The sequence below is a fragment of the Tasmannia lanceolata genome, unplaced genomic scaffold, assembly GCF_043159265.1.
Source record: "Tasmannia lanceolata isolate RefF3 unplaced genomic scaffold, GAP_Taslan_0.1 ptg000006l, whole genome shotgun sequence".
Lineage (NCBI taxonomy): Eukaryota > Viridiplantae > Streptophyta > Magnoliopsida > Canellales > Winteraceae > Tasmannia > Tasmannia lanceolata.
Genome location: NW_027518683.1, coordinates 2,965,654 through 2,982,574, shown reverse-complemented (window position 1 = coordinate 2,982,574; position 16,921 = coordinate 2,965,654). Strand labels below are relative to the sequence as shown.

Below are 16,921 nucleotides of genomic sequence, written 5' to 3'. Positions count from 1 at the left end.
AGGCGATTTCTTCATAGACAGAAAAACGTCAGAGTTGTTCCTCCTCCATCATAGCCTACGACTTTACTTACAGACTGAAAATCGTCCGCATTTAATGCAGGTGGCCGAGCGTGACCCCGGTTGGCCAGTAGCAACCGATGTAAGGGCGCACCCTTTCATATTCTCTTCGTTCTACTCCAACGAAGAGATCAACCCTCGGATGTGCAGTCCCTCTGTGGATCGGATGGTTAGGATCAACCTATGAAAATGATTTTTGGGGCACAACCTATTTAGGTTGTATCCCATCTTATGGACGGTTTGGATCATCATTTGGTGTGGCCGTACAGTCCTTTTTGAAAAATAATGGACTCTAACAAGTTTCATCGTATTAAAACTCCGAAGAGTATCACATGTTGTAAGTTGTAACTATAAAAAAAAAAGAAAAAAAAAAGAAAAAGATAATGATATCACCACAACCATATTTTGATGATGCACTCCTCACACTATTAATAAGTAAATAGGTTGTGCATGCCCCAGAGAGAAAAGTGTTCCGTGGTGCAGGCAAGGTTTAAAATTTTGGTAACCGTTTCGGACCCCACCGAAAACCGAAATTTCAGTGAACTCCGAAATTTGGTAATTTGGTTCGAAATTCCGGAAATGGCAAAAAATCAAATTTTGGAAAATTTCAGTTTCGGATTTTGGTCCGAAATCTCGAAATTTAAAACCACGGGTGCAGGGAGCTTAACTTCGCTTTAGTTGTTTATAAAGCCTCACATTGGTTCATTTCTTATGGCTCCATTATACATTTCGAGGGGGGAGAGGGGGGCGCTATACAAACTAATGCGAGACTTTATAAGCGCAATTAAGCTCTTGGGCTGCAGTACAAGAACACTTTTCTCGTGCCCCAAAAGGGTTATACCTAACGTTGAGGGGAAATGATTTTTGGGGCACAACCTTTTAGGCTGTGGCCCCTCTAATGGACGGTCTGGATCATCCTATGGTGCGGGCCATAGTGTACTTTTTTAATAGAGTGAGGAGTGTGATCATCACAATACGGCAGTGGTGATTTTTCTTAAAAAAGGACTATGGAAAAATATAGGCACGCCCCCGCGGCTGCATTAAATGACCCCTACTAACATAAAACAATGAGATCTGACAGGTAATGACCGGAAGCTTACAACGTAAATTGTGGGCCTTACTCGATGCATTTGGGTTGAGTTGGGTTGGTGGGACCACCTAATCAAAAGATGAAGTAAAATCGACAGCCCTGATTTATTTGTGTAGTTGGTGGGATCCATTGATGTTTACATGAATTTGGTAGGAGATGGTGCAACCACTTGAGTATTAATTAGTAAATCCAAACGTATGCTATTTCGCATAACCTCTCGGCAAGGTTTTAAATTTCGGTTTCGGTACCTATTTCGGACCCCACCGAAATCCGAAATTTCGGTATTAAGCTTCGAAATTTGGGACTGAAATTCCGAAAATTTGAAATTTCGGCTGATATTTTGTAACATTTATTTTTATTTTATTTTTAAAATGCCATTTTCTCGAAATTTTGGACCGAAATATGGTATTTCGCGAAATATCAAATTTCGGGGGATTTCGGTTTCGGTCCTCACCGAAATTTAAAACCATGCCTCTCGATACCATTCCGTATGAATCCCATCAAAAACTGAAAAACCGAATGAGCTGTAAAAATTTTCAATCATAAAAAAGGGATTTGCTAGGCAATTTCTCAGAAAGCCATTTAGCCGCTGCTTTTGCATGTGAGAACAGCCCCATGTGTAGACTTTCTGGTCGAATTTTGTCTCATTCAATTTATCCAGCTGAGGTGGCTGTTCTCACTTGCAAAAGCAAGCCCCACAATGGAAATTGCCTAGCAAATCCCCACAATGGAGTATCCTGGTAAAATACCCTGGGAGATAGGTGGGGAAAACAAAGTCCTAGAAGTATCCTAGTAAAATAAAAATCCCATGTTTGGTTATGTGGGAGAAAAAAAATACTCTGGGAGATATGGTGGGAAAAAAAAAACCCTTTGTTTGGTTGCTTGAACTGTTGGGTAGAAAAAAATTCTTCTCAGGCTTATTTTTGGTTCCTGAGTTTATTTTTGTTCCTGGGGTTATCTTGGGATGGGATGAAAAGGCAATCATTACAAAAGTGGGATTAAAAATTAAAAGGCAACCAAACATGGGATGGGACCAAAATTTAACTTACTCTCCCACATAACTCCCAGAAACAAAAAAAAACCCGGCAATTTCCAATACAATTTTCCATGGAAGATACAGTGATGACCAAGGAATGAAACAGGTTTCATATATTATATATCCCAGGGAATTTGCTAGAGACCATCCCATAAAGGAATTTCGAGGCTTGCTGCTTTCAGCAGACTATGTCTTATTCACTTAATTCATCACTGCTCTCACATGCAACCACCCACAAAATGCATTTCTGAGATGGTCCCTATCAAACCCATGGGGAGATTTTGTAAGAAGTTGGAAAAATATTTCAATGTATGACATGGAAAATTTCATGGGAAGTAACTCCTCTGAGATGGTCCCTAGCAGAATGTTGCGGCTGGCTGTTGCATGTGAGAGCAGCCACAGAGGCTTACTTTTCAACAGATTTTGGGTGGCTGCTCTCACTTGCAACAGCTAGCCGCAAAATGCCTTTCTGCAATGGTACCTAGCAACTCCTCTGCAATGGTGACTTGTAGCCATCGTGGACATTTTTGCAAGGACGCACTTGGGTTTAGAAAAAATGTAAATTAAGTTAAAAAATTTGCCCAGAAAATGCGTCTAATACACGTAAGGGAGTTTCATTTACTGAACACCAACTAAGAATAAGCTTCATAACATAAAGGGAGTATCAAATACCATTATATGCACGAAGTGTCTATTTTAATAGGATTTTTTCCAAGATGGGATAAGCTCCGCATATATCCAAAATTTCTAATGACGAGAGTCTTGCTTATAAATAGTCACCAGAATTGATAATCTGATAGTTGGAGCTTCGAATACGGTAGCGAAGATCTGAGTTTGAATTTGTATGTCTTGCTTGGAATCCAATCGAAGTTTTTATCTCCCCCGAAACCATATTTGCCCGAAACCATATTTGTTATTGTATCCTGGATAATCTGATCGATGAAACTCCTCTTCTTGTTTCAAATCAAGGCCACTCTCATAACCCATTTCATCTAATCTCCATTGGAGATGAAAGCCATTTGATTTGTGTGTGACGTGAATTTCCCCCTCCTTAGTGATCATCTGGGCAGCATTCTTGAAAAAAGGCAGCAGAAGATTTTGGTGTCTCCTGTAAGCACATTTTAAGTAAGTAAGCTAAGGGAATCCAAACAAGGTATTTGCTAAGGACCATCGCAAAACGCATGCATTGTCTGTCGCATGATAGAGCAGCCACATAAGCTCACTTTATAACATATTTTGTCTTTATTCATGATGTGGCTGCTCTCTCATGCAGCAAATACCACTCGGGCAACTGACCGATCGGAATCTGTATCTCCAACGAATGGTTCTGCTCCAGTATTTCCCAAAGCTATAACCATCTGCGAAATGCCTTCTGGGATGGTCCCTAGCAAATCCCTACAAACAAATTTGCATGATTTAGAGCTGCCATTGTTTATGGGTGTTGTTAAATAGAAGTTGTCAGCAGTCTACTTCTCTGTTTTGCGAGGACCAGATGCTTAGGTTCAAATTTTGTTCTAAAAATTAAGGTTATTATTTTTTTAGGCTGCTTGATATTTGAACTACCATTTTTTTATAATTGCACTAACTTATCTTGTCTTTTGTTATTTAAAGAGGTATCAAAAGTTATTACAGTTCCCAAAAGCTCTCAGAACCCAATTAAAAGAAAGACAAGCTGAGTTTGTGTAATTATTAAAACATGGTAGTGCCACCATCAATATCCTTTTTTTTATCCAATTCTCCTGCTGTTTTATAGCATTATTTAAATACAGAAATTTGGCCTGCCAGGTTAATTAAAACCTTTTTACTTGCCCAAGTCAATTTTTTGACAAAATTATTAGACTATATTATTTTTTTCAAAAAAAAAGAGAAAAACTAAAAGTAACTGTAATGACTCACAAGAACTAAGGGCGGCCCATGTGTAATCAGTGACAAGTATTGGATTCAAGGTGGAACTGGGAGAATAGCGTGGTGATTAAAAAGGTTTGTTAGAGTAGGAGATTAACCCTTATATCACCTATAAATATGAGTCTCTGCTTAATAGGAGAACTGACATCAAGATCTAAGAGGGTTACATCTGGACAGTCAATGATCTACCATAGACAGGCTTGAATTCCACTCAATTGTTCACAAGGACTTAGATGAGAAGATCTTTCTAGCAATCAATCGTCAACTGTCCAAAGGAAACATGCTTTAACTTTGCAGAAAATCCATGTACATATAAGGTATATATTTCAGTAAAATTACCAATTAAGATCCAATTTCAATGAAAAGAAGATTGTTAAATAAGATGTTTAACTTACTTAATCTGGGTAATCCGAGATTCATCTCTATAAAAACCTCCATGAGGAAAGTTAAAAACAATTCTATCGAATTTCATGCCTTTGAGGTAGTAATGATCCACCATAACAGTTGCATCCACACCATGTATCACTTTGCAGCCACTCCTTTTTAATAGGTCAATGTTGGACAGGGCTCTCGAATAATTTTTTCTTAGAAATTCTACAATATAAATGAGAACAAATTCAGTGCATTAAAAAATAAAATCAATAGGAAGATTGCATCAAATAGGAAAAAGCTAAATGAAAGATGTCAAAGAAGGTAAGTGTTGGAGTAATTGGTTGTTTGACAAAAGATATACACCAAATTGTAATTTGGGTGTTCATCTAAAAGCTACTAAAATGCATTGAAATACCTAGAGAATCAAGAGAAGTTGACACCATGTTATTAGCAGAACCAAATGCAAGTGCCAAACATGCAGAGAAGGAGAAATCTCCCTCTCCTACAAGCAAAATCCTATGTGAACTGCTGTAATACTTTATCCATTTCTCTTCTTTCTCAACTCTCGAGTTTGTAATATAAGCAGGTAAGTTGTTGTAAAGTGTCTGTTGCTCTCGTTTCTCTTCCTCCCTTTTCTGTTTCTCTACTTCTTGAAGCCATCTTAAGTAAAGCACAGTGCGGGAGTCTACAAGCTGAGAGCAGTGTACGATTCTCAATTCTGTTTCTTCTTTCCCTTCCGATTTCTTGGTTGTGTTAAAATACGAGAGAGCTTGACCCATCTTGCCTTTTTCAAATTGAAATGGGAGGTAGAAGAAAATGATGACTTGAAATGTCAATTTGGTCTCAAAAGATCCAAGATCGTCTTCAACCTCCGCATCAACACCATCAAAGTTTACCACACAAAGCTTCGGATTTGCTACACTAAAAGCTACTGTTGCTTCTTGTTTTCACAAAAGAAATAACAACCCTCACACCCAACAAAAACCCATCACTTTGATTTCTCATCTTAAACCACCATCCTAAACCCTAGCCAAGCCACTCCTAACCCTAATCCTAACCGAGCAAGCAACTCGTCTGGGTTCTATTGATCAAAGAAGGTGTGTTCTTTAACTATTCTCATGATTCTCATTCTGACAGCTAGAATCAATTCTTCCTCTTTAAGTCATTTTCCAGGAATCATTTCTTCTACTTTAGAATAGAATCGTGTTATCCTGCCATCGGAAAAATTGAACCAATCCATCATATAATGTATAAGACAAAATCTGCTGAAAAGTGGCAGTTTTCTCATGCACAAAGTCAGCAGCTAAACTGCCTTTCCTTTAAGCATTTAAAGCTCCCCATGAAAAAGAAAAAGAAAAAGAAAAAAGAAAATACTGCATATTTAAAGCTTTCTGCAAAACTTTAATCTGATTAGACTTTGGGAGCATTGTGAAGTGCTAAAAACGGTGGAGGGCTCGTGACTGAATGCTCAATTTTGGGTATTTGTTGCCCTCAATTTTGCTAGGTGCGGTGCGGAGTAGAGAATGCCTCATCCTCCGGTTAAGAGAAAAGTATGGAATGTAGGCTGATGTTTAGTAAAAATACGGATTGCGGGCACCTTTTAAAACAAGAATAAAAAACGGGCTAATCTTTATAATTGGGTTGGAAAAAGACCCTGATACCCTTCTGACATCAACAGAAACATCATTCAGCCTCCTTTTTCATTACTGGCGTGTTTCACGAGGTTCTTTTGGTTCGTCTGGTATTTGAATCGACAGAAGTCATAGAACCTTGGGTTCGTTTCTATCTTGGCCGTCGGAAATACCTAGAGACGGATGGATGCCTGACATGTGTTGAAAAACTTTTTGGAATGCTAGCGGCTCTATACATAGTCGGTTTGGTTTGAATTGAAATCTTTCTGTGAACCCAGAGTCATTGGTTTCCTTTAAATCTTGGTCGTCGCCAATATGAATAGATGGTCGGATCCACAACACGTGGACATCAATATGAAACGGTGGCGTCTTCTAATAATACCCCTCTCTGTAACCATTATTCCCTTCTCTGTAACCATTATTTCCATCGGAGTACCCATTATTTCCGCCGGCCTATCCATTATTCCCCTCTCTGTAACCATTATTTCCATCGGCGTACACATTATTTCCCTCTCTGTAACCATTATTTCTATTGACGTACCCATTATTTCTATCTTGGTTGTCGGAAATACCTAGAGACGGATGGATGCCTGACACGTGTTGAAAAGATAACGTCTACCGTTCTAAGCCAAAAGATAAGTGAGAAAAGATAACATCAGTGTTCCAAAAAGTACAATAACGTCGGGGTTCCAAAAAGTTTTCCAACTCGTGTCAAGATCCATCCGTCTCTAGTTATTTCCGACGGCCAAGATAGAAACGAACCCAAGGTTCTATCGGTTCAAATACACATTTAAATGAACCAAAAGAAGCCTCGTGAATCGGGCCAATTTAAGAGGCAGTAATGAAAAATGAGAACTTTGTCGATGTCAGAAGGGTATGAGGGTCTTTTGACCACCCGATTTTGAAGTTTAGCCCTTTTTTTGTTCTTGTTTTAAAAGGTGCCCGCAATCCGTATTTTCACTAAACATCGGCCCACATTCCGTACTTTTCTCTCCAGTTAATTAGAAACCCTTAAACCGAATCCCTTATCCTATTTTACTAGTTGCAGAGAAAACCGTAAAATTCTGAAACGGAGAAAAAACTATAGAAGCAAGACAAGAAAGAGGGAGGGACAATGATTTTTAGATGGAATATGGTGGCCAGTGATCGTCTTCGAAGACCAGAAGATGGTCCCTTGTGGATGGTCTATCCTTGTCTCTGGTTAGATGGTCATCACGAGGAAGAAGGGCGTTTTGGTCTTGTTGAAGAGCTTATGCTCCATTTGGTTGCTTGGGAGTGGCTCGGAAAGTAGTGGAATTAGGAGTCAAAGGGAAGAGACAAACATTTTGATTTGTCTAGAATTACCTCGGAGAATAGTGAAGTAGTGTTTGGCTGCATGACAAATCCTTGAAGAGCAGGAGAATAAGTAGGGGTGTCATTACCAAAATAGAGAGAGAGAGGGAAGAGCAGGGGAATAATCAGGGAGTTACTTCGTCACTCTCATGTTGGGACCCTCTGAAGAGATGGTGCATGCTTCATTTCCTATATAAGGTGACTACAACTGGACATGGCCCATTCTAGGTTCAAATTAACCAAGGAAGTTGAGTTTTGGAGAAATGATCCATCTATAGTGGGCCCAGTAGAAATTAATGGCCAGGATCATCAATTCATGGACCCCACTAGAAAGTTGGTAGGGAAAGCAATAACGCATCCTGTTTTAAAGGCCCCGTTTGGATTGCAAGAAAAACATTTCTGGTGGAAAAAAATTTCTTAAGAATTTTTTTCTTTCGACTGTTTCGTGGGAAATGATATGATTATGGTTAATCTAGTGGGATATCATTACAAATTGAAGGTCCCTGGTTCAACTTATCTTTTCATGTGTAAAAATGGTAGGAACTTTTAGAAATATTTTCCTTTCCATATTTTCTACAAATTTCCTTCAATCAAAATAGGGCATAAGGGAAATGATCCTACGAGAAAGAGGAATTGAAATGGGCCCGCCCACACAACTTTAGTGTGATCCAGACCGTTTGGTTGCTGGAATTTTTTTGGTTCTTGGGATTTTTGTGGAACAAAAAACTTCCTGGGAGATTGGTGGGAAAAAAACTCCCTGGAGGTATCCCGGTAAAATAAAAACCCCATGTTTGGTTGACCGGACTATGGTGGGGTTTGTTTGGTTGCTTGAAATGTTGGGAAGAAAAAAAATTCTTCTGCAAGCTTATTTTTGGTTCCTGAGATTATTTTGGTTCCTGAGAGTATTTTTTATTTCCTTCCTAAGGTTTCGTGCGGGGTTATTTTGGTTCCTAGGATTATTTTGGGCCCACCAACCAAACGTGGGTTTCCTGCTGAAATTCCACAAAAGGCCCGAGAATAAAAAAAGTTCCGGCAACCAAAGGTAGGCACTGTTGTTAGATATGACATGGTCAGAAAAATGGACAGCTAGGATGATCGCAACTAGCTATAATGGCTAGAAAACAGACTGATAAGCGGTTTGAGATGCTTGTACGAGATTTTCACGTTTTCGGATGAAGGATATCAACTTAACATCATATACATGGCCTGAGGTTAAGATGCAATCTCTGGGTCTCACAGGGAGGAAATCACTATTGCTGATCTTGTAGAAAATAACTTGGTCCCATCCCAAACGGACATCCATTCATAAAATAAAGGTTTTGAATATTAAAAAAAACAACGATTTAGAACCATAAACAAGAGTTAATCAGATCAGTCAAGGGACTAGATCATCCGATCAAGGTATTTTCAAGGGCATTTGAAAGACTCCATGCTTTCTTAAGGCATTCTTTCAATTCTATCTCCATTTAACTCTCCTAAGCCAGACTTCTTCTTTTTTTACCTACTTTCCCACGCTTGTTGTTTTTTCAAAAACAGCCATGTCAACAACAAAACTGATCCACACCTTTGTCAACCCTACTGCCAACCTTTCAAAAAACCCAACCCAAAACTCAAACATATCCCTCCTATCCCTCTGTAATCACCTCCAAGAAGCTAAGCAAATCCACACCCTTATGATAAAATCTTCTCAGATATCTGACACCTATTCAGCGAGCCGGCTCGCCGAGTTTTATGCACTTTCAGAGCATGGAAGCCTTGACAATGCCGAAAAGATCCTCATTTCTGTGGAAGAACCATACCCCTTCTTATGGAACACTGTAATAAGAGGAAATCTCAAGAAACAAAATCCCCTCAAAGCCATCCTTCTCTACAATAGAATGATGAGCCAATGCATAGAACCTGATCACTTCACATTCACATTTCTTCTCAAGGCCTGCACCTTACTGCCTGCACCGGCGGTTGGAAAACAACTCCATTCTCAGATAATCAAGCTTGGCCTTGAATCGAGTGGCTACATTTGTAATAAGCTGATACATCTATATGCTGGCTCTGGCTCAATCTCCGATGCTCGCAAACTATTTGATAAAAGTACAGAATTGGACATTGTCACATGGAATAGCATGCTTGAAGGATATGCAGATAATAAAGATGGTGAATCTCTTCTCCAAATCTTCAACAAAATGCCTTTCATAGATGTTGTCTCTTGGAATACAATGATCTCCTTTTATGTACAGATGGGTGATTTCAAGGAAGCTGTTATGATGTTTCGGTTGATGCAAGAAAACAAAGAACAACCAAACCAAGTGACTTTAATTAGTGTTCTATCCGCAGTTGCCCATTTGGGTTCGCTGGGTCAGGGGCAATGGGTTCATGCATACATACGCAAGCACAAAGTTGAGCTCAATGAGAAACTCGGTTCGGCTCTGATTAACATGTACTCAAAGTGTGGATGCTTAGAAGGTGCAGTTCGAGCATTTGAGGAGACTAGTCAGAAAAGCACAGATACTTGGAACTCGATGATCTCTGGTCTGGCAGCAAATGGGCACAATGCAAAAGCTCTAGAACTATTCTTGACGATGGAAAATTTGAGGATTCGGCCCAATGCAATTACCTTCGCATGTGTTTTGAATGCTTGCAGCCATGCAGGGTTGGTTGAAGAAGGTGCTAGGTATTTCAGAATGATGACTGAGGATTATGGGATCCAACCAGAGATTGCACACTATGGTTGCGTGGTCGACCTCTTCAGCCGGGCAGGTTTGTTTGAGAAGGCAGAGGAGGTCATGCGAAACATGCCAATGAAACCCGACAAGGTTATGTGGAAGGCATTATTGGGTGCTTGTAGAATCCATGGAAATCTCGAGATGGGGAAGCAAGCGGGGATTCAGCTTATTGAATTGGCTCCAGATGACAATGCTGGCTATGTGATGTTATCGAACATATATGCAATGGCTGATAAGTGGGAAGAAGTTAATAAGGTCAGGAAGACAATGTGGGAAAGGGGCGTGAGGAAAATACCAGGATGTAGTTTGATTGAATTGGATGGCATCGTTCATGAATTCATAGTCGGAGATACCACTCACTCTCAAAAGAAGGAGATCTATGAGATGCTAGATGAAATGGGCAAAAGATTAAAGCTTGAGGGGTATGAGCCAGATAGCAAACAAGTTTTGCTAGATATTGAAGACGAAGAAGTGAAGCAGACCTCGTTAAGTCATCATAGCGAGAAGTTGGCAATTGCCTTTGGTTTCATCAGCACAAGCCCAGGGACAACCATCCGTGTGGTGAAGAACCTTCGTGTCTGCAGCGATTGTCATTCTGCGATGAAGCTCCTGTCCAAAATTTACAGACGAAAAATAATTGTTAGGGATTCAAACCGGTTCCACCATTGTCAAAATGGGACCTGTTCATGCATGGATTATTGGTGATCTTCAATCTTCATCCTAATAAATTTTTTGATCTATTCAGCCCACTGTACCATTAACAATCGCTGAGTTGATGATTTCTTTTAAATCAGCAAAAAATATATGAAAAATAAAATGTGTTACCTAACATTGGGAAATCATAACAGTAAAATGCACATTTTCTTTATTTATTTGACAGTCATTACGCTACATGATAAGCACCCATGCACTACTTGGATAACATGTCTCAGTATAATTTTTTTTCTTACAGCGAGGAACGCAAACAAAAATGTTGGTTGTAGGGGGGTATTATCGCATTCAAAATCCTATACTGTGGAAGGGTTTCCTAACATCGCGAAAGTGTTAGGTGTCATTGAAATGCTGTCATTGAGGTAATAACAGTCACAGAAGCAGAAGTTGCAAAAGCTCTTACAAAGAACTCCACCTTCTTTTCTTGTTGCTTTTGTGGCAGAAGTTTCTAGACTAGACCATTCATTTCCTTATTTTCTTTTAGCTCCTCCAATATCTTTTGCTTCATTATCGACCTTCTTCAGCTTCTTGATAGAATCCAGCAAAGATGACTTCAGGTTTTTAGATGTCCTAAAGACACTGAAATATTGATTTGATAATTCAATTCACAGAGTCATCTCTGTTTCTGTTACATTTATAGTTACAAGATGACATTAATGCCCATAGATGAGGGCAATAGTACAAATATATCCTAAACATTAAGATACATGTTATAACCAGTGAGCTAGAGGCTCAACCCCCTTTATGGAGTAATATTAAACAGTTGAATACCATATAATGTGTTAGATACAATCAAATCACAGCTACATTAACAGGTTTAAATTGAAGGTTTGGGATCAAATGCACTACAATAACCTCCCTTTTTTTCTTTTTTTTTAAAACTAAAGTGAATAAAACATCAACAGAATAGAGAGAATTTAGGTGTGTCTTTGTGGTTTTCCAGTTTGGCTAGGTGTTTCTTCTCCTTCTTCCTCTTCCTCTGAGAGTTTGGTTTCTTGCTAGGGATTTTATACGCTAGGGTTTGGAGGTTTGTGCCTTGGCGGGAAAAGGGATTCTGTCTCGCGGGAGTCGATTGTTACTTGTTATATCACGAAAGTACTGATATTGACACTACCATGTTTAGTAATGGCACAAACTCAACTTCTCTTTTCTAATTTCATTGGCTTCTGACCGCTTTTTCTGAACAGTAATAACCTTTGACACTTGTCTAAATATTAAAAGACAAGTGTGTTGGTGCAATTATCAAAATGCAGTAGTGCCGTTAATGACTACTGATATTGGCACTACCGTATTTTAATAATACATATTGAATGTTCATGATTGGTAGATTGTGGGACAAATTAAATGATATTTCCACGCCCTTTTAGGGAAATGATATATTCACCCTCGGTTCATTTGTTGCTAGTTAAATAAGCTCCATAGAGGGAATTTTGTTGCTTTTTTAGGGAAATGATATGAGCACAACATGTTTGGATATTTTCAATAACTCATGTTTTCTTTTAGTATTTAAAGAGCTGTCAAAGGTTTATTACCGTTCCCAAAAATTTCTCAGAGAGTCACACAGGCCAATCAAAAGAGAAGAGACAAGCTAGGTTTGTGCAATTATTAAAACATGGTTGTGCTGATACCATTTCCCTTTTTTATTCAGGAGGCCCACGTTATCTTACGCTCAAGATACCGTCCCATCTGAGATTGGGGTGGGCCCCACTCGATGAAATTCCAAATACAAAATCGCCTTATATCCCCACCTGTTTGCTAAAAACCTATGAGACCAGAAACAGAATCCAACGGCTCTAAACTGTCAACAGATTCAACAGAAAAATGACTATCAAAACTGATGGCACTTCTGTTCCCTCACATTCTTCTGAGCAGACTGTCCTCCTTACCTCCAAAATCTCCATACAAAAAGCTCTCCATCTCTCTATTATCTACACAGTTTTCAAATCAAACCATCCCCATGAAGAAATCCTTCTATCAAATGTTTCAAGACTGCTCAAATCATATATCATCAAATACTGGAAAACAAGCCCATGCCCACATGATCACGTCTGGATTCATTCCAACAGTCTTTGTCACCAACTGTTTGATCCACATGTATATCAAATTATCAAATATGAATTACGCCCACGAGCTATTCGATCGAATGCCTCAAAGAGATACAGTGTCTTGGAATACTATGATTTTTGGTTATGTTAGCTGTGGTTTGATTAGTACTGCACAGTCCATCTTTGACGATATGCCTGAAAAAGATGTGATTTCGTGGAATTCTTTAATCTCAGGGTACTTGCAGGATGGGAATTGTCATAAATCGGTTGATCTCTTCTTACAAATGGGGCAAACAGGGACAAAACCAGATCGGACCACTTTTGCTGTGATTCTTAAATCTTGTTCGGCTTTAGAAGACTATGAGCTGGGAATTCAGATTCATGGTTTTGTTGTCCATATGGGTTTTGATTCTGATGTGGTAACGGGCAGCGCTCTAGTTGATATGTATGCAAAATGTAATAGTTTGGGAAATTCACGCCGGCTTTTCAATGAAATGCCCGAGCGGAATTGGGTTTCTTGGAGTGCAATCATTGCTGGTTTTGTTCAGAATGATCGGTTAATTGACGGTTTGGAACTGTTTAAAGAAATGCAGCAAGCTGGAGTTGGGGTGAGTCAGAGTGCTTACGCAAGTGTCTTTAGATCATGTGCAGGGCTCTCGTCATTGAAATTGGGCCGTCAGATTCACGGGCATGCTGTGAAAAGCAATTTTGGTACTGATACGATAGTGGGTACTGCTGTTTTAGATATGTATTCAAAATGTGATAGCTTGGATGATGCTAGTAGAGTGTTTAGCTCATTGCCAAGGCGTACTTTGCAGTCTTGGAATGCTATGGTTGTTGGGTATGCACAAAATGATCAAGGATTTGATGCTTTAAAACTATTTCAACTTATGAGAAGGTCTAGTGTGGGTGTAGTAGATGAGATCAGTTTGTCTGGTGTTTTTAGTGCTTGTGCAGGGGTTGAAGGATATCTAGAGGGCCTTCAAGTTCATGGATTAACAATTAAATGTAATCTAGAAACAAATATTTGTGTAGCAAATGCCATTTTGGATATGTATGGAAAATGCGGAGCTCTCGTCGAAGCCGGCAGAGTTTTTCATGAGATGGATAGAAGAGATGCAGTCTCTTGGAATGCTGTCATTGCGGCCTATGAGCAAAATGGATATGGCAAGGAAACGCTATCATTTTTCAGCCAAATGCTTCATTCGGGGCTGAAACCCGATGAATTCACTTTTGGCAGTGTTCTCAAAGCTTGCGCTGGTTTGCAATCTTTGAATTGTGGAATGGAGATTCATGACTGGGTCATTAAATCTGGTTTTGGGTTTGACTCATTTGTAGGAAGTGCTCTTGTTGACATGTATTGTAAATGCGGACTTATGGAAGACGCAGATAAGCTTCACAACAGAATAAAGAAACAAACAATGGTATCTTGGAATGCAATCATATCTGGATTCACACTGCAGAAACAGAGTGAGGAAGCTCAGAAGTTCTTTTCCAAGATGCTAGAGATGGGTCTGAAACCTGATAACTTTACATACGCTACGGTTCTCGATACTTGTGCGAATCTTACCACTGTTGGATTAGGAAGGCAAATCCATGCGCAGATTATCAAGCACGAGTTACAGACAGATGTGTTCATAGCTAGTACTCTTGTTGATATGTATTCTAAGTGTGGAATCATGCAGGATTCTCTGAACATGTTTGAAAAGATGCCCGAGCGAGATTTTGTGTCGTGGAATGCCATGATCTCTGGCTATGCACAGCATGGTCATGGAGTTGAGGCACTTAATATATTCAAAAGGATGCAACTTGAGAATGTGAAACCGAACCATGCAACGTTTATAGCTGTTCTTCGTGCTTGTGGGTACATGGGTCTATCTGATGAAGGGTCTAATTTCTTCAATTCAATGACCCATGAGTACAAATTAGAGCCACAGTTGGAGCATTATTCATGTATGGTGGATATAATTGGTCGATCAGGGTGTGTCAATGAGGCTTTGAAGCTTATCTATGACATGCCATTTGAAGCTGATGCTGTGATATGGAGAACTCTTCTTAGTGTTTGCAAAATACATGGAGATGTTGAGATAGCAGAACGAGCAGCGAGTTCTATTCTTCAATTAGACCCTCAAGATTCTGCTGCCTATGTTCTTCTGTCAAATGTTTATGCTGAGGCTGGACGGTGGGACGAGGTCTCGAAGTTGAGGAAACTAATGAGGCAGAATGGGCTGAAGAAGGAGCCTGGTTGCAGTTGGATTGAGGTAAAGAATGAAGTGCATTCGTTTCTTGTAGGGGACAAGGCTCACCCAAGGCGTGAAGAGATATATGGGAGGCTGGATGAGCTGATCAGAGAGATGAAGTGGGTTGGATATGTCCTTGACTTTGATGTTTTTCTTAATGAAGAGGAAGATGACCAGCCAGAATAATAAGAAAGCTTGGAATTGGTAAAAACTGCTAAATCACAATTCCCTTGTAGGACAAGTGGAAAGTATGAGACTGTCCATAGAGAAGCAGCAATAAATTCTCGAACCAAGTTGCCCTTTTGAAGATGAAGCTGTGTTCTGAACTACTCTTCTTAGTCACTGTTTCAAAATTCCCCAGGTCAACCACCGACTCGCCCAAGTCAATTTGGTTTTATCTTCATTGAGTTATCATCTAAGTATTAAGATTTGCCCTACTAAGTCAATCAAAATCTCATTTGACTCCTCCGACTTATTAAAACATTTACTGAGTCAACTTAACCTAGTCGACTCCTTTTTAACTTGGCCGAGTTCTTGTTTGAGTCCGAGTTTTTAAGCACAGTTCTTAGCATTTAGAGCATCCATTGAAATGTAGAGGCGGAAGAGGCAATTTACAGTCTATCACTGCATCCTCAAGATTCTAATAATGCCTATGTTCTTCTATCAAATGTTGATTCCGAAGTGAAGAATAGTGAGACAACCATGTTGAAGAGGAAGCCACTTGCAACTGGATCAGAGTAAAGAGAAAGATGTACACATTTCTTGTGGGGGACTGCACACCCAATGTCAGGAGTGATGATATGTGAGATGACCTGGTGAGATCAATATTAAAAACTAGCTGGGTCTATCATTGATTTGCCTGAGTCGACTCGGTTTCAGCGCTGCAAACTCGATCAAAAGCTCACCTGACTGGCCTGAGCCAAACGGACAGAAGGCACCCCAATCATTGATTAGCCAGAGTATGTAATTCTGTGGGCCAAGGCAATAATAATTTAACTTGTAAGCAAACCTAAATAGACAATGAATGGAAAAATGGAATATGTTTTTAAAGATCTTATAGGGAATTGAAGTGAAGAAGAAAAAAGTCAGTACGAGTCAATCCACAGTACGAGGTTTGCTCATGAAGATCCTGTCCTTCCCACAATGAAAAGGAATAGTCACATTTCTAATCAACCGGACCCCTTTGTTTGCTTCAAAGGGGGAAGAGAAGAATACAGGCTAGTCCAAACTGGTTTGTTTAGTGATAAAAACAAATCATTATATAAATATTGGGATTTGCTAGGGTCCATTGCAAAAGGCTTTTCACATATGGTCTGTTGCATGTCAGAGCAACCACACAGGCTCACTTTTCAGCAGCTTTTGTCTTCAGTCACGAGGTGGCTGATCTGACATGCAACAGAAGACCATCTACAAAATGCCTTTTGCGATGGATGTTAGCAAATCCCATAAATATTATAGAGAAAACTGGCAAATGCAATACTCAGAGGCCCAATTGTGAAAGATGAGCTTACAAGGTGGGGAGAGAGTTAAGAGGACATAAGTGTAGAGGGCATGCAGAGAGGATGAGAAACCCACACAAAACAGTGAAAAAAATGAGCTACTTTAAGTTGTCCCCTCCCCAATATTTTCAGGGGCTTTCGATGCTCCCTCACTCACACCCTCGCCCCACTAGTTTCATTATTTTTAGAGACACTAGTCCGATATGGCCTCTGTGAAACAACGAATTACTCCAAAAGCTTACTTGGCCTACACGAGACACGTGGCCCCTATTGCATTGGCCGT

General features: G+C 39.7%; 2 protein-coding genes and 1 pseudogene across 2 annotated transcripts; 2 read left to right on the top strand and 1 right to left on the bottom strand.

Annotated features, from left to right (window-relative positions):
- Positions 1 to 3,364: 3,364 nt before the first annotated feature.
- Positions 3,365 to 5,673, bottom strand: LOC143878216 (heavy metal-associated isoprenylated plant protein 41-like). The gene is made up of 3 exons (XM_077380519.1): positions 4,876 to 5,673; positions 4,484 to 4,682; positions 3,365 to 3,578 (listed from the first exon to the last, which is right to left on the bottom strand). The coding sequence occupies exons 1-3, from the start codon at positions 5,237 to 5,239 to the stop codon at positions 3,449 to 3,451; spliced, it is 693 nt and encodes a 230-aa protein (XP_077236634.1). The 5' UTR covers positions 5,240 to 5,673; the 3' UTR covers positions 3,365 to 3,448.
- Positions 5,674 to 8,680: 3,007 nt separating this feature from the next.
- Positions 8,681 to 10,995, top strand: LOC143878215 (pentatricopeptide repeat-containing protein At5g48910 pseudogene; annotated as a pseudogene).
- Positions 10,996 to 12,581: 1,586 nt separating this feature from the next.
- Positions 12,582 to 15,605, top strand: LOC143878214 (Pentatricopeptide repeat (PPR) superfamily protein). The gene has a single exon (XM_077380516.1). It carries the CDS (start codon positions 12,692 to 12,694, stop codon positions 15,323 to 15,325), a length of 2,634 nt encoding a protein of 877 aa, XP_077236631.1. The 5' UTR covers positions 12,582 to 12,691; the 3' UTR covers positions 15,326 to 15,605.
- Positions 15,606 to 16,921: the final 1,316 nt, after the last annotated feature.